The 23,291-nt window shown below is 42.0% G+C and overlaps 1 protein-coding gene across 1 annotated transcript in view; it reads right to left on the bottom strand.

Annotated features, from left to right (window-relative positions):
• LOC308369259 (protein NLRC3-like) overlaps positions 1–22,275 on the bottom strand; it is a 37,702-nt gene extending 15,427 nt beyond the window's left edge. The window contains exons 1-6 of the mRNA XM_080843609.1: positions 22,186–22,275; positions 16,767–17,053; positions 13,898–14,020; positions 12,656–12,778; positions 11,048–11,170; positions 508–588 (exon numbers count right to left, since the gene is read on the bottom strand). Of these exons, the coding sequence (XP_080699735.1) occupies positions 508–588; positions 11,048–11,170; positions 12,656–12,778; positions 13,898–14,020; positions 16,767–16,888 (572 nt within the window). The 5' untranslated portion in view covers positions 16,889–17,053; positions 22,186–22,275. The remainder of the gene's footprint in view (positions 1–507; positions 589–11,047; positions 11,171–12,655; positions 12,779–13,897; positions 14,021–16,766; positions 17,054–22,185) is intronic.
• Positions 22,276–23,291: the final 1,016 nt, after the last annotated feature.

Genomic DNA, 23,291 nt, shown 5'->3' with positions numbered 1-23,291 from the left:
AAAATTAAGTAAATAATTACAAATGTATTTCACACACAAACATACACACACAAACACACTATTTGATGGACCAGTGTGATTGGAACACACACACGGCATAACCAAGAGATCATTCAAATGAACAGAGGAGTTTTACATCAATTAACTTCAGCCCTGTTCTCCCCTCATGCTGTTCTCCCCCCATCCTTTCTCGTGTGAGTATTGAACTCCAGCCCTGTTCTTCCCTCATGCTCCTTTCTTGTGTGATTAATGCTGAAGTGACTTGCAGGGACTTTAAGTTTCATATTTCCTCTGCAGTCATTCTCTCTCACTTTCACCACATTCACAGTGCTGATGCTGGAGGGCTGCAGGAGTTCTGGAAGTTGCATCATTAGTACTTTAAGAAATTGTTTATTCAGTGTTGCTATGTGCTAGAATACAGACATTGATTTAAGGCTAAAGCTGAAATGACCAGGTCTATCCTCAACTATCATTTTCGTTATTTGAATACTACATCAATGATCTTACTGTTCAGTAGAAGAGTCTCCTAGCCTTCTGACGTCTGATGGAGGCACCATGAACTCACTGGGAAAGACGGGTGAGTCTGACCTGGGATTAAAAAACAGTGTGGAGTTGTTAGCCTATATAATCCAAGACTGAACCCATACTGCTGATTCATGATGAACACACAATGACCATAGGACACATTGTGGGTGTATTTTCTCTGAGGCAGTATGCTTGATGCTGTCACAGCTCTTCTATGAATTGATTTACTCATCTTGCTGAAATAAAGTACAGTGGACCTTTAAATGTTCATCAGTTTGTATGCTCCTGTGAACCCATGATCTTAGTGTTGTTGGCACCTGTCTCTACCAGTGATACAGGAATGCAAACAAGCACATCCAGAAAGAAAGACCGCTGTGAACTGATAATGTCGTCTTGATCACTATTCCATGGCCAGCACTTGTACTGTCTGTACTTCCTGCTGTGTAGTAAAGGACATAACACACACACACACAGGTGAGCCCTCACACACACCATATCTCACTATGTCATATTACTGCTGTAGGTGAAATTGGTACCAGCCTCTCATGGGACTACCGGACTATGTAGATACCATACCCTGTGAGCAAGCGCCGGGTGAAAGTGGGTGCAATTGTGATACCGTCTTTGCGAGGGCCACAAAGACACATTGGTGCTATCCTTGCAACAGCAACAATATGTTGGTAATCTCATCCGACCGGAATCAACCATTCAACACGAAGGCAGATCAATTAAGTTGAACACCTAGGGGGTGCCACACAAAGTGAAGTGTCCTCCACAGTGGTCAAAATAATGATAATCCACAAATCGGTCTCATTAAATATATTAGTCACATTAAGCATATTAAACTATCAATTTTGAACTCTGATTAATAACTAAATGAATTTACTACAACCAGTTACCTTAGTATTAGCAAGGTTGAAGGTCATTGGAGTTCTGAATAGAAGAGGTTGGCAACATTCATTCTTGTGTAACATTAAATAGACCAGCGTTTAAAATCTAAGTATTTATTTACACAATGATAAGAAATAACACACAATATGTAATCTAGCGAAATGTAACTGTAAATGTACAGTATGTGTATATGTAAGAGAGTAAATGTATGTGTATATGTAAGAGAGATGGAATGTCTGTGTGTGTGAGCTTGTTTGCTTTGGGTTGTGGTGTTAGGAGCGCGCCAGAAATAATGTGTGTGTGTTCCTTCGTTCGATCACTTCAGTTCCGCATGCATGTGTGTGCACATACGCAAACATACATGTGATGTGGACAAGGACGAGCCTATGTGCGGTGCGAAGTTTCAGTTGTCCATTTGCGTGTGTTATATGTAATCATGTGTGGTTACGATGCCATGTTAGAAGAGGGAAATGGTTAGTGGTGCATGCAAGACCCTATGTGTGTGAAAAGCAATCCTAACGCTAACAAGACACCTGCTAGCTAGTTCTGCAGCGGGAGCAAACATTTACGCTCAGGTAGCTTTGAGTTAGACAGATTACTGTTGTGCTGGGTGCACATAAGTATACAAAAGCTTGTGAGTGAAGCACAATTCATCCAGTAGCGGTGTGAGACTGAGACTGAGTGTTAAGCCAGTTTGACTTAAAAAGATTTGGGCAAGCCTTAGGAAGCTGAGATTGCCTAGAGCTTTTTGTTACTGCTGGGTTGTAGTCTTCATAATTGGAGGGGTGGTTTTCCACAACTGTGTTGTAGGTAATGTTGCACGGTGTACCGATACTAGAAAGGTAACGCGGTACCCTTACATTAAAAATGATACGATTTTACATAATTTTAGTACCAATACTTCATTAAAATAGCATGCAATCACAGCGCACTCACTGTTACGCTCCTGTCAGGCTGCCTGCACGCATTGACCGCAAGGACGGGGTTGCCCATCTCTCACACATGCAACAGGCAGCCCTAACTCACAGCGAGGGATCTCAGGGGAGACATGGCCTCATGTGCAGGAGCTCTTGCCGACTGTCCTTGGCTTGTTGGAAGAAAAGATGCCAGAAGTGAAATCTGGGAGGACTTCAGATATGTAGAAGACTGTAAAGGAAAGCCCATTGACACACAGAGACCCGTCTGTAAAACATACTTCAAAGCCTCTCAGGCAAAGGGAGGCAACACGTCAAATATGGCTAAGCACCTCTCAGACAGACACCCCAAACTTTTCAGAGAGTTCAAAGAACTCCAGGTTAGCAAATTAACACCCCCAAGCTCACCCATACACAGCCGAGTAGCCTTAACCTAGTTTAGTGACAATCGATTTTCCCCATCACAGAGTTTTGATGATGAGTAGTACAATGATCATAATGCAGTGTGGTTAACGTTACTAAACCACATTTTTCACACTAGTTATCATTGCAGAAGGTCCTTTTTTAAGGATAGGTTAGCCAAAGGCGTATCGGATGGCCCTATTGCATGTATTCTCATTTAAGACGTTGATCCATTTATCAATTTGGCTGCAAGAACGTAGCCCAGTTCATTGTCAAAATCAAACTCTAGAAAGGAAACGCTATAGATGCAAAATAACCTACAATTACACTTATGTGGGCCTATATAATCATGAGGTCAGAATGCACACAAAAGTGTACCAAATAAAACACAATTGATGCAATAGGCTACATGCTGGTGGAGCCTGAGGGTGGATCTTGGATCTTCTTTTTATTTTTAGTTAAGGAAAAATAACAGTGGGCAAAATAAGAACTTGCAAAGAAATGTGTGATCTATAATTGTAATGGTAGGTCTATGTTAACAGTGAGACACAGAATATCAACAAAAAACAGAAAACTGCATTTGATCCGCGGGCACAGCGCCAAAGAGAAAAGGGGGGGTGCCTCCGCCACCACCAGGGATGACTGCCCGCTGCTCACATGCAACATTCATGTCAAGCACTGTGTACCAGTCCCCACAAGCACAACACTCATACTGTATGTCATGACCACTGCCCCAGCAGGCGCAGAAATAAGGCATGCTTTTATAACTCCCCCCTTGGTGCACCCACACACCCACTTTTTTTCTTTTTTTAAACTGTGAGGGGGCAACTCCAGATCTCTTCCCCCTCCCTAGGTGGAGTGGGCGCAGATCTAGACATAGGCAGATTGGCCATGAGAGGGTTATCTCCCGACCTATTATTCAACTCGAAGGCCAGCCTGGGAGGCTGCGCGAAGAGTTGGCGCCCATGCGCTGGGTCGCCATGGGTACTCGATACAATTTCAGTGGGTTACACGCTAAAGTTTGCTCGCCCCCCTCCAAGATTCAGAGGGGTGGTCCAATCAGTAGTGCCACAGGGGCAGGCCCATTTCCTACAACAGGAAATAGACTCCCTGCTCCAAAAAGGAGCGATACAAAATGTTCCTCTCGAGGAGGTAAACAAAGTCTTCTACACTTCCTAGTTCCGAAAAAGACGGATTTTATCCGCCAATCCTAGATCTACGTATGCTGAACAAGATGCTTGTGAAAAGGAAGTTCAGAATGCTGACTTCCCGCCAGCTAGTTCAGTTCATAAAGCCAAGAAACTGGTTTGTAAAGATTTCTGCGGTTTGCATTCCCTCTCGACCTAGCGCTGGCACAGAGGGTTTTCACAAAGTGCGTAGAAGCGGCCATCGCCCCGTTACGACAACAGGGGCTCAGTCTATTCAATTACCTGGATGACTGGTTAATTTGCAGTCGTTCAAAGGAGGCAGCAAGGCAATAATGCCACCTAGTAGTGTCACATTTATATCGCCTAGGCTTTGTGGTGAACAGAGAAAAAAGCGTTTTGAGCCCCAGCCAAACCTCACATTTTCTGGGCATGACGCTAGACTCCGCCTCTATGACGGTCAGTCTGTCTCAAGAAAGAATAAAGGCCATCAGGTCGTGCGTAAATCAGTTCAGGCTAAGAGCAAGAGACTTGTCTCTTCTCTGCCAAAGACTGTTGGGCATGATGGCATCTGCTGCGATCGCCCTGCCACTGGGAATGTTGCACATGCGCCCCTTTCAAATTTGGTATCTCTATCTAAAACTCAGTTCCACCAGGAACAGTTACCAAAGAGTTTCAGTGGACTCCAGATGCAGGAAGGCCCTGGCGATCTGGAGGACACCGCAATTCTTCACAGCGCCAGCCCCAATGGGCATATTAAAGCGTTGCATAGTGGTAACCACAGACGCCTCCACAATGGGGTGGGGTGCGCTCTGCGGAGACAGATCGGTGAACGGCCGCTGGTCTGCAGCGGAGGCCCAGTCACATATAAATGTGTTAGAACTGCGGTTTTTCCTGCTCTGCAACATTTTCTGCCCGCGTTAAGTGGTCGTCATGTACTGATCAGAACAGATTACACATCAGCTATGGCGTACATAAACCGCCAGGGGGGGTGCAGTCTCAGCCACTGCATCTCCTGGCGACCCGCCTATTGCTGTGGGCAGCCGATAACATCGGTTCCCTCAGAGCAATTCATATTCCAGGCCACCTCAACTGGGGGGCGGACCTGTTATCGAGGGGCAACCCTCAGGCAGTGGACTGGTGCCTCCACCCTCAGGTGATCGATCAGATTTGGCTGCGTTTTCACAGAGCCCAGGTGGACTTGTTTGCCAGCAGACAGTCCTGGGAGCTGCCTCTTCGGAGAGACCTCCTATCCCAGGCACACGGCTGGAGCTGTGGCAGCTCAGCCTGGCACCTAAAGGAACAGGCTGTGTCGGTGTCGACCCGATCTCTCTATACGCTGAAGTGGCGCAGGCTTGAACAGTGGTGCATCACACGTGAGCACGGCCCCATCAACTGCGTGCTGAGCATCATATTCGAATGACTACAGCAGTTGTTTGATGAGGGTAGGGCTGCTTCACCCTAAAAGTATACCTGGCTGCCATCTCAGCCTGCCATGCAGGTATCAATGGTAAATCCGCAGGCAGCCATCCTCTAGCGTCGCGCTTTATGGCTGGTGTGAGGCGCCTCAGGGTGCCTGATAGGCATCTTATACCCTTGTGGGATCTGCTAGTAGTGTTACGTGTGCTCACAGGGCCTCCGTTTGAGCCCCTAGACAGAGTGAAAATGTGTCTGATTGAAAACCGCGCTGTTTCTGGCAGTAGTGTCAGCAAAGCGCATTGGAGACATACAAGCCCTGTCCGTCAGCCCATCATGCCTTCAGTTCTCGGGAGCTGGGGACAAAGTGGTTATGTGACCGAATGCTGCTTATACACCTAAGGTGGTGGCAACCCCATTCCATAACCAGGTGATTGAGTTGGCAGTATTTTCACCTCCTCCTTTTGCGTCTGCAGAGGAGGAGCGTTTGAACAAACTCTGCCTGGTGCGAGCTCTCCAGTGTTATGTTGAGCGCACGGGGGCGATCAGCTGTTTGTGTAGAGGCTATTGGGTTGTCGTATACCAGTCTGTCCTTAGAACCTCCAGAGAGACTGCGTGCGCACTCTATTCGAGGGGTCTCTTCTTGGCCTTATTAAATGGAGTGTCAGTGGAAGACATTTATAAAGCTGCAAGCTGGAGTTCTCACCACACATTCATTAAGTTCTATATGTTGTATGTGGCTGAACCTAGTTTCCTTCAAGGTGTTCTAAAGGCAGGCGATCTGTGATCCCCAGGGCCTAGGAATGAATCAAAGATGTATGTGTTCATCAGCTTCTATACGTTAGACGCAAGTGAACAGAATCTTATGGGCAGTTCTGCATGCAGGTGATCAGTGATCCCTGTGGCCTATGAAATAAATGCTCGTAATGTGCACCACCAGCTACTGTATGAACCTCCTAGGAGGACAAGACAATGAAGGGTTGGTGTGTGTTTTTGGCTGTTACTGTTATGTATATGTAATATCGCAGTCCCACTGCGATAGGGAACATCTGGGGTTATGACCCTAGCCTTCCAGTGTGAGTGAATAGTGCTTCGATTGGTTCCATGACTACGTCACGTCCCATATGTTATATCTGGTCCCTGGTCATAACCCCAGATGTTTCCTAGGGCCCTGCATGCTGGGGGACTGGAGATTGCGTAGGGTCACGGATGGTCTTTTGGTTGTTCAGGTTTCCCAGGGAAACCTTCTTGGGAGGGAGGTGTTACGACCCCCTGCACCCCTGCAGACGATGTAGTGGCCATGCATGGCCTGCAGGCAACAGTGGGGACGACGAGCGTTGTTGATTTGACTGATGACCAACACCTGGGGAGGTGCGGGGGGATAAAGGATCAGTGGACCCCTGTCTCTCTCTCTCTCTCTCTCTCTCTCTCTCTCTCTCTCTCTCTCTCTCTCTCTCTCTCTCTCTCTCGAGCTGACTCTCAGCGTACAGTTGTTCAAACCATGTCATTCTGTGATATTTGTATGGACTTAATAAATATGCATTATTTTGTAGAAAACCGTTGTCATCTGACTAGGGGTGTCACGATACCAAAAATTCAGTAGTCAGTACCAATACCAGTAAAATAACACAAGTCTCGATATCAATTTCGATACCACGGTAAAAAAAAAAAAAAGAATTTTCCAAGATTCCATGTACTTGAACTTGAAAAATTAACTTCTTTATTAAAATATGTGAAAAAAGCAAAATGTCATAAGACATACAAAACATGTGCAATATAGCATAGCACAACATAATAAAGTGCAATTAATGGTAAAAGTGCAACAACTAGTGACCCCAGACACATTCCAGACTTCTAGGCATCTTTTCAAAAGCAGCCATTCAGCTAACAAGATGAACCTAAGTTTTGAGCTTCTTAAAGGACGTATTTCATACAAAATAAATCTAAATGTTCAGTGTGGTCGCGTGAAATTCCAGCTGTCACTCGCAAATCGTCTTATACAACGGCTACATTGAGTCTATGGCATCGATAAAAATAAATAAATTGGGTAATCGTGTTTTGTCAAACCATTGCATATTTATGTGTAACTATATTAAACTAGGACATTCTGTGAATTTCCATAGTTTAGTCATGATACTTGCAAGATACATGCTCTCTTTCTCTCTCTATCATATTCTAACCAAGGTAGGCTATAGGCTAACGTTAAAACTACAGCATAGCTTACCTAAACTACGTACATAACATTAGCCATTGTAACACACGTGCCCATCATTTTAAACATCATGTAACGTGTATTTCAGTATGACAGATTTAAAAAACTGAAAAACTGCATTATTTGGATGTTGTTACAGTGAATCAGAACTATCCTTGAGTTATTTAAACAAATACAGATGACTGTCTTTCAGGTGCTTTGCTAAATTGAAAGTACTATCTCCCTTGGTCTGAAAAACCCGGTAGCATCGTTTGCATGATGTTCAAAAGTAGGGTAACTAGACGTCCTGTTTTATCCGAACGTGTCCTCTTTTCGATACCTAAAAAATGCGTCCAGCAGGGATTCCAAAAGCCTCCGGGATTTAGCCTCTTCGGATATTTGTGTTTCTCTGGGTGTTTCACAAACTAATATTACGTCTTTTGGAGAGGGTTTCTCCGTTACATTCCACCTTTTTGCGCGTGCTCTCATTGGTCGACCGCCTTCCCAGTGTTGCCAGATATGATAATTTTCCTCCAAAATGAGCCTATGATACGATACGCCATTTCCAGTCTGGCAACACTTCACACCTGGCCGCCTCCACTAGTTTCATCGTTTACAATAGTAAATGGTAGATCTGCGTGTGAAAAACATGTCAAAACTTCGACTGGAACACCGAAGCGTATACTGCCCCCGTCAGTTCCAGAAGAAGCGCAACACCGATTCCAATAGCTGGCACCGGCGCTCACGGTACATACTGTGCTTCAAAAAAATGGGTATCGTCGGTGTTTTGTTATTATCGGTTCTCGTGACATCTGACTCAAAATGTTTATGTCGCGGTCATGTAGGTGTAGTCCCACAAAAGGCTTCATTACCCACAATTCTCTTATCACTTTGACTTTCTTATCTGCATTTCATTGAGACAGCATTGGCTGCGAACAAAGTCATAAAAATGTGACGCACTATTCACTTTAAAGTCACTCGGCAATCAAACATCTCTCTCTATACACTGGCTTTGCCAGGCTTACCTCTCTCTCTCGGCGTTACCCGAGGACACAGCATCTCTCCTTCCACCATCAACCGGTGAAAAACTCTCTCTAAGATCTCTCGTTAGCCAAACACTGAACGCTAACGTAGCAGAAGTAAGGTTTATGCAAGCATATCAATAGACCTGCTAAATCTGCAACAGGAACCACGCAACAACAGAATTCGCGGAAACTGCTACGTTCCGAGTGATCAACTCCTCCGAGCTTAAACTTCAGTGAAACGAATCACAGCAAGGACAACTGTCCATCTACGGACGTTTTCATCTCTTCTCTGCCTCAGAAACATTGGATCCGCCAACACTTTTCCAAAGGACTGGTAACTAGGGATGGGTATCGTTTGGGTTTTTTCCGATACCGGTACATAACCGATACTTTTAAAACGATACCGGTGCCTAAACGGTGCCAGAACCGAAACTTTTTTTTTTTTTTAATTAAAGACATTAGGCTTATTTATTGCCAAGGCAAATAGTTTTCTTCAAATTGAACAATATATTAACCGTTTAAGGTATACTATAAATAAAAATAAATACAAAACACTTGGCTTCAAACCTTTTAACTTCAAACTATGAACAATATATTAACTTATAACAACTGTTTACAGTATACTTAAATAAATATAAATAAATACATAACAAACTCTGTACACACACTTCACACTTCAGTAATACTTTTGCAGAAATATGAGCATGTTTGCCTTCAGAGTAAAACAAATATTAATTAGTTTGCATTTATTTAAACCCACTGGTTTCGTGAATGTGTACTGCCCCTTTAAAAGTTTAGCTTCAGGGCCTCTTGAGTTCTCTCCCCTACACGCAATTTTGTTGTTGCATATGCTGCACGTCGCGTTGTTTGAATCTTTTTGTGCGAAATACAGCCACACTTTTGATCGTTTACCTTTCGACATTTTCTCCGTTGTATTGATGGCTAGCTCTGTTTGTGCTTGCTCTGTGCAAGGCTGCCTGCTCTTCGCTGTCAGACTGTTGCAATGTTATTGTAGCGTCCAAGTTAGTGCTCTCTTAAGAACTCACATTGAGAAGGAATATCTTTGGATGAGACGGTAGCTCTCCGTTTAATAAAGCGTATCCAACTTCTGCTTAGAACAACCACACTTATCTTGAAACCGAAACCACACGCAAGTCAACCCATTACCATGGCAACTCCTCAACACAAATCCCGTTTCCACTAGTCCCATACGGAATGCAGCGTGAGCGACACAGGCGAGAGTCTATATTGGGAGATGGAGCAGTTTTATATGTGCCCCACGAAATCTGTTATCAACACAAAAAAGTATACAGATCGTACTCAGAAAGATGTACGCCACTAACGTTACTTCTCGTTGGTTATCGCTAATTTTGTTAAATTATAAAAATTTTAATTAAAAAAAAAAAAAAAAAAAAAAATGATCTGCTCAGGCACCGAAAGGAAGCACCGAAATCTGCGTTGCATTTCGGTCCGGGTAGGTATCGGTTGTATGGAACCGGTGCCGTATTGGTACCGGTTCTCGGTACCCAACCCTACTGGTAACTCGACTGGGCATTTAGCTATCCTAGCTATTCACAACCTGGCTAAGCATAAGACTGTTCACATATGCCATTGTGTTCATGTATTGTATCTGTTTTGTTTACCGAACATAACTGTTATATACTTTCATTGTTAGTTGGTTGTTGGCTTCGCCACACCATCTAAGGGTTATCATTATGATTGCTTCTCATATACATCGGGACTTGCATGCATCACTAACCATTTCCCTTTTCTAACATGGCACCTTAATCACACACCTCTTCTATTCAGAACTCCAATGACCTTCAACCATACTATTGATAAGGTAACTCTGATTGTAGTTATTAATTGAATTATTAATCAGAGTTCCAAATTGATAGTATAATATATTTTATGAGACTGATGTATTTAATGAGACTGATTTGTGGATTATCATTATTTTGACCACTGTGAACACTACACTTTGTGTGGCGCCCCCTAGGTGTTCAACTTAATTGATCTGCCTTTGTGTTGAATGGTTGATACCTGCCCAATCAGGTAAGATTACCAACATATTGTTGCTGTTGCAAGGACAGCACCAGTGTGGCTTGGTGGCCCTCGTGAAGACAGCATCACTATTGACACACAATTGCACCCACATTCACCCGGCGCCTGCTCACTGGGTAAGGTACCTACATAGTCTGATACTCCCATGTGAGACTAGTACCAGTTTCACCTACATAATTTGGTGCCCCGTGTGACGATAGTACAGTTGGCAGTCACGAGCTGGCCGTTAAGTAACACACACACACACAAGCACATACAGTATATCTCCATCATGAGGAATTTCCTTTCACTGCTCCGGTCTGCCAATCACACACATACCTACATCAGGAGAACATTCATCTGACTGCTTATGTCTGCTACACACCGAAACACACAGCATGAATCCTAGAGTCATACACACACACACACACACACACACACACACACACACACACACACACACACACAGAATGAATCCTGGAGTAATAATCTTACTGTCCAGTAGAAGAGTCTCCTCCTGTAAAGTTGATTGGTCGACCCATGGAATCATCACTCTTCATGGATACACAGGTGGGTGTAGGGGAGGGCGGCCTCCTGTAAGAAATATATCCACCCATCCTAGAGAAGAAGAGGAGAACTGCCATCAGGAGAACATTCCTCTCACTGCTCATGTCTGCTAATCACACACGCATACACAAACTCCCACACGCACGCACACACACACACAGCATGAATCCGGGAGTAATAATCTTCCTTCCTTTAATAATAATAAGAGTCATAATGCTGAAGGGAAAGGTGCTGCTGCCGCAGATGTGGCTTCTGGTGCTGCTCGTGCCGCAGGTGCGGCCGCTGGTGCTTTCGGAGATGTGTCTACTACATGTCACATACTTTGCTTTTCCCATTACGCCACCAGACAGGCTTTCTAACAATGTTTTGGCCCTCATCTGCTCTTCCATCAGCAGAACGTCGATGTCAGCCTCACTATAATTCTTCTGTTAACATTTCAACGTTTCTTTTTTGCTTGCCATTGTCACAGAGAGTTTGTGAATTGAGGATGCGCTCTGTTTGTGCATTGATAATATGGTAATTAGATTAAATAGGGGCGTTTTGTGTGACCTCCTGTTAGAGTTAGAGCCACCCATCCTAGAGAAAAAGAGGAGAACTGTTATCAGGAGACCATTTCTCTCACTGCTGATGTCTGCTAAGCACTAGGGCTGAAGGATTTGGGAAAATAATCTAATTGCGATTTTTCTCCCAAATATTGCAATTGCGATTTAATATGCTTTCTTATTCATTTTATCCTCTTTTTTTCCCAACAAAACGTAATGAATGATTTAAATATGACCAACACAATATTAGATACATTAAGTGTAAAATATTCTTTCCCACATTTTTATTTAACTGCTCATTACAGAAACAAATCGGTGGCTTTGCCACTGTGCATTTGAGTAATTTAAACAAAGTCATTGTAAGTATAAACACAAGGCATGCACTTTTTAAAGTGGCATTATGCAGTAATTGTACTTTAGGGTTAGGGTTAGTATAAGCAGTTTTACCTTAAAATAACAGCTTTTAAAAAATTAGGGCACTACAATGACTTTTAATATGGAGAATCGCCTCCGTGCCATTGCCATACTAGGGTCCGTAGGCAAATTACTGCGTTATGTAGGTTTGCCTGAAGCCGTCCGGCTTTTACTGTCTGCCGAACTAGTAAGTAGCTTATTTGCCGTCTTGCTTTGTCTTGTGTTGCACTTGCTTGCTGTTTGACTGGACAGTTGATGACTAATACGTTTGTCATAGTGTCAAAGTAAGCACATTTGAAGAGATTTTGGTACTTTGAGCCTCTAGCATCTTGTTAGCAATTAATCCGTTATGCTGCTTTAAAAACTGTGTGCAAAATGTACCATCTTTAAAAAAAAAATAAAAAAAATAATCATTTATTTAGATTTTTTTAGACCACGTTGTAATCGCGGACGTTGCGGTTAGAACATCGCGTTTTACAATATCGCGATTTTATCGCAAATGCAATTAAACGTTCAGCCCTACTAAGCACACACAAGCACACACATACACAGAACATGAATCCTAGAGTCATAAACTTACTGTCCAGTAGGAGAATCTCCTTCTGTAAAGTTGATTGGTCGACCCATGGAATCATCACTCTTCATGGACACACGGGTTGGTGTAGTGGAGGGCGGCCTCCTGTTAGAACTAGATCCACCCATCCTAGAGAAGAAGAGGAGAACTGCCATCAGGAGAACATTCCTCTCACTGCTCATGACTGCTAATCACACATACACACAGACACATAGGGCCTTAGACGTGGAAAAGGACGTATCTCTACGTCTGATTCTAGTTCGCGTAAGTACATTTCCTTGTGGCAATACTGGAGTACTGCAGGAATTCAGAACTCTATGAGCGCCGACACGCAGTTTGCTCATTATCAACGTCAGCACCACCGTCACCATTAGGGCTAATGGTGAAAGGCCAAATTAAAGTTTTGCTCAATAAAATCAATTAAACTATTAGAATAATTCACACATGAATGAAATTCACGTCTAATAGGTATTCCGTTTTAATTTCACAAGTGTAAAACATTTAGCTCAATCTATAGCCTATAAAAAGTCTATTAGTGGCTTAATTTTCAGTAGGCAATATGGCTGCATTGGCGTTGTTAGAGGATATTGCCCACTGCGCAATTTTCGTGATTCCGCAGACTTTTTGACACAGGATGATGTATGGCTGATAAGCAGATACCGCTTGCCGAACGGCTCTGTAAGAGCTTTGTGCCCAAATGGCCACTCGTCTACAGAGGCGCACCAGATGCAACCAGGCCATACCCGTTCGCGTTCAGGTGTTGTCTGTTCTTGGATTCCTGGCTACAGGAACGGTCCGACGAGAAACTGGAGACCAGTCGAGTATATCCCAGTCATCATTAAGCAGAATTTTGCCCTATGTTCTTCGCTGTATTATCCCTCTATATGTCCGCAATTTATTAGATTTCCATACAGTGCCCAGGAACAGCAAAATGTGAAAGAGGACTTCCTGCGTAAAACAGGGTTCCAAATGTAAATAATCTTCCTTCCTTTAATAATAATAAGAGTCATAATCTTACTGTCCAGTAGAAGAGTCTCCTTAGACTTTTTTAGACCACGTTGTAATCGTGGACGTTGCGGTTTGAACATCGCGTTTTACCATATCGCGATTTTATCGCAAATGCAATTAAACGTTCAGCCCTACTAAGAGCACACACGCACACACAAACTCACATACACACACACACACACACACACACACACACACACTCACAAACACAGAGCATGAATCCTAGAGTAATAAACTTACTGTCCAGTAGGAGAATCTCCTTCTGTAAAGTTGATTGGTCGACCCATGGAATCGTCACTCTTCATGGACACACGGGTTGGTGTAGGGGAGGGCGGCCTCCTGTTAGAACTAGATCCACCCATCCTAGAGAAGAAGAGGAGAACTGCCATCAGGAGAACATTCCTCTCACTGCTGATGTCTGCTAATCACACACTCACACACACACATAGGGCCTCATTTATAAAACGTTCTTACGCACAAATTTGATCTTAGAGTATGCGTGCGATCAAATCCACATCAAAGTACAGATTTATTAAAAAAGTCTTAGACGTGGAAAAGGACGTATCTCTACGTCTGGTTCTAGTTCGCGTAAGTACATTTCCTTGTGGCAATACTGGAGTACTGCAGGAATTCAGAACTCTCTGAGCGCCGACACACAGTTTCCTCATCATCAACGTCAGCACCACCGTCACCATTAGGGCTAATGGTGAAAGGCCAAATTAAAGTTTTGCTCAATAAAATCAATTAAACTATTAGAATAATTCACACATGAATGAAATTCACGTCTAATAGGTATTCCGTTTAAATTTCACAAGTGTAAAACATTTAGCTCAATCTATAGTGTATAAAAAGTCTATTAGTGACTTAATTTTCAGTAGGCAATATGGCTGCATTGGCAACTGCGCAATAGGGACAGAAAGTTTTTTTTTTTCATGGATACACAGGTGGGTGTAGGGGAGGGCGGCCTCCTTTCAGAAATTGATCCACCCATTCTAGAGAAGAGGAGGAGAACTGCCATCAGTTTCCATCCGAGTCGGTCTATGTATACTTATATACGTCTTATACATACACACACTAACCAGTACGGCACAAGCTGTTAGCCTCACTACTGAGACGCATTAAATAATGTTAAACACAGACTAAAGCCATAATCTTACTGTCCAGTCGAAGAGTCACCCCTTGAACGTTTATTATTCAACCTGAACAAAAATGATTTTGCGATTTGGAGGAAGCGGAATTTGGAGAAACAAGCTCCGCCCCACCACCAGCCAAAGTGATGGCAACAGAGTTGCAGTGATCGACTGACTGAGACTAGGGTTGCATCCAAATACTCAATATGTGTTTAGAATTGAGTTTAAATGTCCTTCTCTTTACATACGAAGCCCTTTATGGGCTAGGACCAAGTTACACTGCAAACTCCCTAGTCAAATAATTGCCCTCAAGAACACTGCGATCATCGAATGCTGGTTTATTGGAGGTTCCCAGCAACAGCCGGAAGAAAATCGTGGATGCAGCCTTTGTCAATTACGCCCCAAAGCTATGGAACATACTGCCTACAGACACCAGGGAAGCCAGCTCGCTTAACATCTATAAAAGAAAACTAAAAACGTACCTCTTCACATTAGCCTTTAACTAGCTCAACTTTGCACTTTTAATTAAATTTAATTATGTATTTATTTCATTTTTTGTGTCTTACCTTGATCTTTTTCGCGATATAAAGGGGTAAGATAAAATATATCTCTGCGGAGATTTATTTTCTATCTCATGCTATGCATTTTATGTATTCAATTTTTTCTCATCTTCATGCACTCTATCACTGTTTTTATGCTAATTATTATTATTATTATTATGTTTTATTTATTAGTTTTGCACTAAATCCTAGTTTTTATGTTTATTTGATGTCTAATTTTAAGTATTTTCATATCAGAATCAGAATCAGATCTTGCATGAAAGGTGCTATATAAATAACGTTTTATTATTATTATTATTATTTTTATTATTAATATGGACTAACGTTTGTGAAGTATTTGGACATTCTATGGATTGTAATGTACTGCTTTTTGCCTACTATATAGTAAGGCAGTATGAGTATTGGGTTGCAGCCAAGCTCTACAAGAATTTTCTTTACATTTGTGAGAACAGTAGGACCAGCAGCTACATCGAGATGCTGTGCAGCTGTCACTGCGGTCACTCTACAAGGAGGGAACTCCCATCTCTCTATTAGATTGGTGGAGATGTCATGCTGCTGTATGTCCAACTATGTCCAAGCTAGCAAAACGCTACCTCAAAGAGTCTGCTACTAGTCTCCCAAGCGACAACAGGACTGATAGCCAAAAAGTGGCCGGGCTACGTGGTGTCTGGGTTACGTAATGCTATCATGGGTATAGCAACTGTCACTCAAGAGTCGTTCGAAAGCCAAGATTACATCACCCGGGCTCTTTTTTTCGCCCCCGGTCACTTTTTACCATGACACAGCCCATGGGGCTTATTTGACCCAATCAGTCCCAATTGGCCAGCATCCACAGGTGGGAACCCGGACCCAACAATTACGGTGGTGAAGTCCAGCCTTTCTCCACTCGTAGACCACAGTGAGAAGGGGGAGGGACTTCACCTTTTCACACACACATTAATGGTTAACAGCAGAACCTTAAATAACTTTCTTTAATGCTGAAAATATTTAGTTTATTTCTAATAAAGTCTAAAACTTGCTTGCTGTTTGACTGTGTAAGGACTGTTGATGACTAATAAGTTTGTCATAGTGTCAAAGTAAGCACATTTAAAGAGATTTTGCTAGTTTGAGCCTCTAGCATCTTGTTAGCAATTAATCCGTTATGCTGCTTTTAACACTGTGTGCAAAATTTACCATCTTTAAAAAAAAATCAAAAAATCATTTATTTAGACTTTTTTAGACCACGTTGTAATCGTGGACGTTGCGGTTTGAATATCGCGTTTTACCATATCGCGATTTTATCGCAAATGCAATTAAACGTTCAGCCCTACTAAGAGCACACACGCACACACAAACTCACATACACAAACACACACACACACACACACACACACACACACTCACAAACACAGAGCATGAATCCTAGAGTAATAAACTTACTGTCCAGTAGGAGAATCTCCTTCTGTAAAGTTGATTGGTCGACCCATGGAATCATCACTCTTCATGGACACACGGGTTGGTGTAGGGGAGGGCGGCCTCCTGTTAGAACTAGATCCACCCATCCTAGAGGTCACTTTTTACCATGACACAGCCCATGGGGCTTATTTGACCCAATCAGTCCCAATTGGCCAGCATCCACAGGTGGGAACCCGGACCCAACAATTACGGTGGTGAAGTCCAGCCTTTCTCCACTCGTAGACCACAGTGAGAAGGGGGAGGGACTTCACCTTTTCACACACACATTAATGGTTAACAGCAGAACCTTAAATAACTTTCTTTAATGCTGAAAATATTTAGTTTATTTCTAATAAAGTCTAAAACTAACGACGGTCTAATTTAGGTTGGCCTAAACTAAGATTATGGCAACAAACAATAGCCTGAGAACTAGGATTGCAAAATTCCGGTTATATTCAAAGTTGGAAACTTTTTGGGTAATTTATACGAACTGTATTTTCCAATGCCATATATGACAAAACAACATTTTTGACATAAAGCAGACATGCATGCAACGATTTCTAATACAAATTTTAAAATTACATTTTTAATCCATTTGTGAGTAGAACTTTAATGGATTCTTTCATTGGACAACAAAAACATGAATGTATTCCCTATGACCTTTGTGTGGACATACATACATCCTACTCTCACTTCTGTAAAAAGTTAGCCTACTGTATACAAACCAACTTGGTATTAAAATGAACATGGCTTCAGTGTAACAAGTAATCAATGACAAAGACGTTCAAAAACAGCAGAAAGTTATATTTTTACGCTAGCTGCATCAAGGGTCCAGCTGAGCTAGGCTTGTTTAGTTTAGTTTTCAACTACCGTATTTTCCGGACTATAAGGCGCACTTAAAAGCCTTTAATTTTATCAAAAAATTTCAGTGCGCCTTATAATCCGGAGCGCCTTATATATGGATTAATTCTGGTTGTGCTTACTAACCACGAAGCGATTTTGTGTGGTACACGGCGCTCTGTCAAAATGTTTTAGTATGACTTTGGTAAACTACAAAGCCGCACCGTTTGCAGCATAACGGCTACCGTATTTTATATAAAACCTCGAGCAGTACATTGCTTCTGACCACTGTTGCTCTATTTGCTGGTGACTCGGTGTTGGAAGTGCCTTCTACAGCTAGCTTGAAATGACAAGGGGCGCGGGGGACAGTTTACCTCTGGGTCTCCCAAATGGAACTTGTTAGGTTTGAATTTTCCTCTGCTAAAGTAATAAACCAAGCCTACATGGTCATAGGCATACTCATTATTCACATTTTTGTCATTGTGCGTACCGTCTTACTTTCACCACTGATCTTATGCTAGGCTTAGGCAAGTTATCTCTGGTTAAAACTAGCTTACGTTAGCTATTCGCTAGCTAGCTAGACAGCTATCATTATGGTGTTAATTATCGCACTGCGTGTGTTTTTGCCAAACGTTCACGTTGTCATTTTAATCCATTAGCTACTAAAATGAGCACATTGATTGTTAAATCATTATTAAACTTAGCATTTTGATTGTTTAACAGAATGGCCGATGTTTGACACTGTCAGATAACTGACCTAGCAGCTATGCTAGGACACTGCCCTGTCAGCATAGTAATTTGCTAAGGAGTAATGCAGCTAGCGTTGCAACCCTACTCAGAACTGATAAAATCTTGCTAGCTTGTTTGCAAACCTATATGAGCGTCGCTCATAACGGTGTCATGGGTTTGCACCGTAATGGAGTAAAGGTTTTTTGTACTTTATACTTTTCTGCTATTTATTTATAGTATAGGCCTAGTGGCACATATATATTATTCTGCATTTTTTTAGGTAAATTCAACTAATTTAAAATGAATTCAAACGTTGAAACTTTAATTTGAACTTAATGCTTCTTCATGCTGAAAGTGAGCTCTTCCCCTCTTGACAGGAGCCTCTCAAGTATGTCAGGCCATGGCAGAGAAGGTCTATGCAATCCAATCTAGCCCATGTATAATGAATAAAACAAATTGAGTTGTAGGTTTATTGAAAAAGGATATGTAAATCTCAGCCCTCTCAAGGTTATTATGTGGGGGGGGCTTAGCTGTAGATGAGTCCACTGATGTGTGTGACAATGCTCAGCTGTTAGTTAATGTAAGGTTCTTCAACCTTACATAAACTTGAAGATTGAACACTACTACGTTTTTCAAAACAAACAAAAAGATACTTATTATACTGACTTAACTTGCTTCATTACCAAAAGCAACAGGCATCCTCTCACGTCAGAGAGCCAAAACTAGTCTACCCTGCCATTCCCTGGATCCAGGTTATATTTCCTATAACTCCTTCTCCCAGGAGTTAACCATCATACACAAATCAATTATATAAAAAGACAACAATAGTACCTATTTCAATATACAACAATGTACATTTGGCATCCCCACATGCACAAACATATTAATTTGGCTTCTGACAGCCCGCTATGAGGATATTATCCTTTAAAGACGAAATCACCCGTCTCAAATGGAACAGTCCATTGAGTTGCGCTCCTGCGAGAATGAGGAAGTCAGATTTCAACCGCTCGTCTTTGGCCAGCGCTGGTTGTCGATGCCGGATCGTAGTCGCACACATCGCGCATGCTCAAACACAAACGGTTTACAGCATAAGCAATATCAACATATCTGGCTTGTCTTAACGCATAATGTAGGTTTATTAAACGTAATGTTTTATAATGTTGTAAACGGTGAACAGCATAGGGCTCAACGTCAACATGGGGCTGGTCTTAACGCATAATACGGGTACATTTAATGTTATATTTAATTGTGTTATGAACCGTTAACAGCATAAGGCTCAACGTCAACATATGGGGCTATTTTGTATTACTGTTATTAGTAATGAATGCACTGCTTAACTAATAATTCAATAAACATGAAGGTTAACATCATAAACCTTGGTAGATTACCTGGCTCGTTGTAACAGTTTCGCAAAGTGACGCATGCGCGACTACGATCCGGTAACTACTACGATGCGGCATCGACAGTTCTCATACTGCAGTTAAGCTTCCGTAATTTCCGTGTGGTTCTTTGTATCTTGGAGTGATTCAGATCACTGGCTCACAGCACGGCGCCATTCGGTTTCACCCGCGATTCCGTTTCACTTCAAGCATTCACATAAAACCCAAACAATTTCCCCAAACGTCTTACTGCGCGTTTTTAAGTGACAGTCATCTTGATAATAGTCATGCTTTTTGCAAAGTTTGTCGTATTGATTTCAACATAGGGCACGGCGGTAAGAATGATGTCCGTCAACATGTCAAGTTTCAAAAACATATCCGTGCTGCGAAGGCACAAAAGAACACTCAAACAATATAAAATTACATCTCTAAGGCACAGACCGAACAAGATGAAGTGCTGAAGGCGTACTTGAAAATGGCAATGTTTTAGTTGCCAAAAACAACGTTTTCTCGTGTTCCTTATGTCAGCCAGATTCTGGGGCCTTGTAGGGAAAGATGAGCGCTTCAGTCAGCTGACTAGGCTGATGAAGGCATTAGCCTACTTTGCATTTCACATTGCCTCTTCTTTTAATAAAAAATGTCATGAATAAATAATAAGTTATTGCAATAGTTAGTTAATATAATAATAAATACGTGATTGTGAATACATTCATTGTGAATACATACATTTTGTTAATAAAAACAGTAATTGGATATCTTTATACTGAAGAATACATAATACATAATAAATAAGTTGTCTATAAATACGTATATGCACAACATCCCCAAAACCAACATTTGCCCGCCTCTGCCATCCATCCCCCCCTCAAAACTCCCAACCCACAGCCGCTGCTGAAATCTCCGGGATTTTGCAAATGTTGGCAGGTATGGTTTATTACGGAAATACTCGAATGCGGGCAACAAATTACAGTATTGAGTCTGAGCAGAGACTCTCTTATTGCCCTAAATCTGATCTGGGGACATAAAAGGAACATAAAATATTTTCTTAACCATTTCATGTTCGAGCCATTACTGGCAATGCAATTCAAGATCTATTGGATGCGCACCGCTCGTCAATGACATTTTCTTTATCAGACAGCCAATGAAAAGCCAGGGTGGGCGGGATTAGTATTTCCCCTCCAGGAGACCAAATCTAAATAGTAGGCTATGCAAGGAGCTTCTATCAACTACACTTTGCCCTAACCTATCAGGGTCATTACCTGGCCTCACTTTTCATGGCCAAATTGAAACATTTCGAAGTTCATTTCATCGTTTACCTCGAGTTCCAACCACGTTCCGACATGCGCTATGCCCGTTACTGTAGGCGATACATGTTTTTTAGTTTTTACAGATCTTTACATTTGGGATACCGGGAGAAAGTCACGCTAATGCACATTTTTAGGGTAGCATGCCATTATTCCGACGCCCCTTTGGTCCGACCCGTCAATATTCCGAAAATGTCCCATTAATCCTACAGCCCACAAATTCGAAATGATTAACATAAACCCATTGCTCCGACAGCTCAATGTTCCGACCAATGGCTGTTTGGGGTCGGTCAACATAATTCCCCAGGTCGTATGTTCCTCGCCCCTCTTTTACCCGGTGCCAAGTAGACTGCCGCTGTAAGGACTGCAGACGCACGTTGTTGCTGCTCTACTTTGCGCCCAGACACCAGAGACGCAATGGAGACAGATACGGACAAGTTATTTCGATTTTTGGTCGAGCTAGTGAAGTCTAGGCCAGCAGCGTCTTTGCAAATGTAAAATAAACAAAACAAACCAACTACGGATGGGCTAACAGCAGCATAGGTCTACTGCAGCCACGCACAGTTCGAGGACGGGAGGATAGCTTAATGGAAAGAACCCTGTTTGCGCTGCTTTTCGAGAGCTGTCATGGAAAGATGATTCCGCTTTGGTTTTGAGATTTACAGTTTTCTATCGATTTAGCCTATATAATTATAGTAACAATAATAATAATAATACTATAGGCCTGATAGGCATGCATTATTTTATCATGAAGTGACGGTGATCTAAAGCAGCTTTTGGTCGGAACATTGAACTGTCGGGACAAAGGGTTTCAATTTATCGTTGAAAATCTATCTAAGACTAAGGGCTGTAGGATCAATGGGACATTTTCGGAATATTGACGCATCGGACCAAGGGGGCGTCGGAAAAATGAGCTGACCCCCATTTTTAGACGGCCCCAAGAAACCTAAACATTTTGGTCAAACGTTCTTGATGTAGGCTAGGCTTAATGTTTTCTGAAGGGCGTGTACGCATACCCCCATTTTAATTGTAGCACCACCATTTAGACGCGACGTTAGACCGGTTTATTTTGTATATTTTACAATTGCAGTGCTGTCATACCCATTCAAACTGCTCCTTGCTGACGCTTTTAGAGATCTTTCGTCAACTTACCTTCGTTTTTTAATTTTTCTGTCGCTGAAAGTCTTCCAAATGAAAACAAAATGGAGCGTCTTTGAAAGAAACTTTTTAGTTTCACTTTGGTCTAGGCTGATCTAAAATGTCGGAAAGAGCCAGTAGTCAAAAACACGATCAAACCAATAGACGTGTAGACCAGGGGTTCCCCTTTTCTACTCCGAGGCCCACCTTTTCGTATTTGTAACATATGGGGGGTCGTTTATACATAACTATTGAGACACTCTCACACATACTAATGAAACACTCTTACATTCACTATTGAAACGCTCTCACACTCACTACTGAAACACTCACACATACATACATACTCTGTAAACCTATGCACGCTCATATATAAAATAATATACATACTCGTCTGAAACACTTACTATTTTGATCAGTCTGCAGGCCTGATTCGTAATTTCAATACATCCTTATGTAAGAGCATACATTTACATATAACTATATATAAATGTGCATGAGTGTTTCATTTCCCTTGTATGCATGTAAGCATTTCATATGTATGTGCATATGACACAGAGGTATATATGTATGCGTGTGTGTTTCTCATATGTATGTGTAAGTGTTTCAGACGAGTATGTACAGTATATTATTATATATATGAGCGTGCATAGGTTAACAGAGTATGTATGTATGTGTGAGTGTGAGAGCGTTTCAATAGTGAATGTAAGAGTGTTTCATTAGTATGTGTGAGAGTGTCTCAGTAGTGAGTGTGAGAGTGTCTCAATAGTTATGTCCTAAACGCCCCCTCATAGTTACAGGTCGGGACCCAACAGACAACCTGTTTATTTTAGCTAATCTCTTTTCCGTTCTTATTACAGTTTTTCTCCATTGCTTTGGCTCATTTCACGAAACAGAAATGACATTTTTAAAAACAACACGTGCAAACCTCCAAACCACTGGGCACAAAATTGTATTAGCACATCCTTGAAAATGACAAGTACAATTGCCTTCAATTTGCACAAATTTCAAATGATTTAGCACATCTTTGCAAATGGTTAGGTACAATTGGTCTAAACTGACTGTTGCTTCTCAGTCAAGTGGTTGTTCTCTGCAAAACATGTTGGCATAATTTCCTTGTG

Source organism: Sprattus sprattus (assembly GCF_963457725.1).
Source record: "Sprattus sprattus genome assembly, chromosome: 8".
In the NCBI taxonomy this organism is placed as follows: Eukaryota; Metazoa; Chordata; class Actinopteri; order Clupeiformes; family Clupeidae; genus Sprattus; species Sprattus sprattus.
The sequence above is the reverse complement of the archived record's forward strand: the minus strand, read 5'-3'. Positions and strand labels throughout refer to the sequence as shown.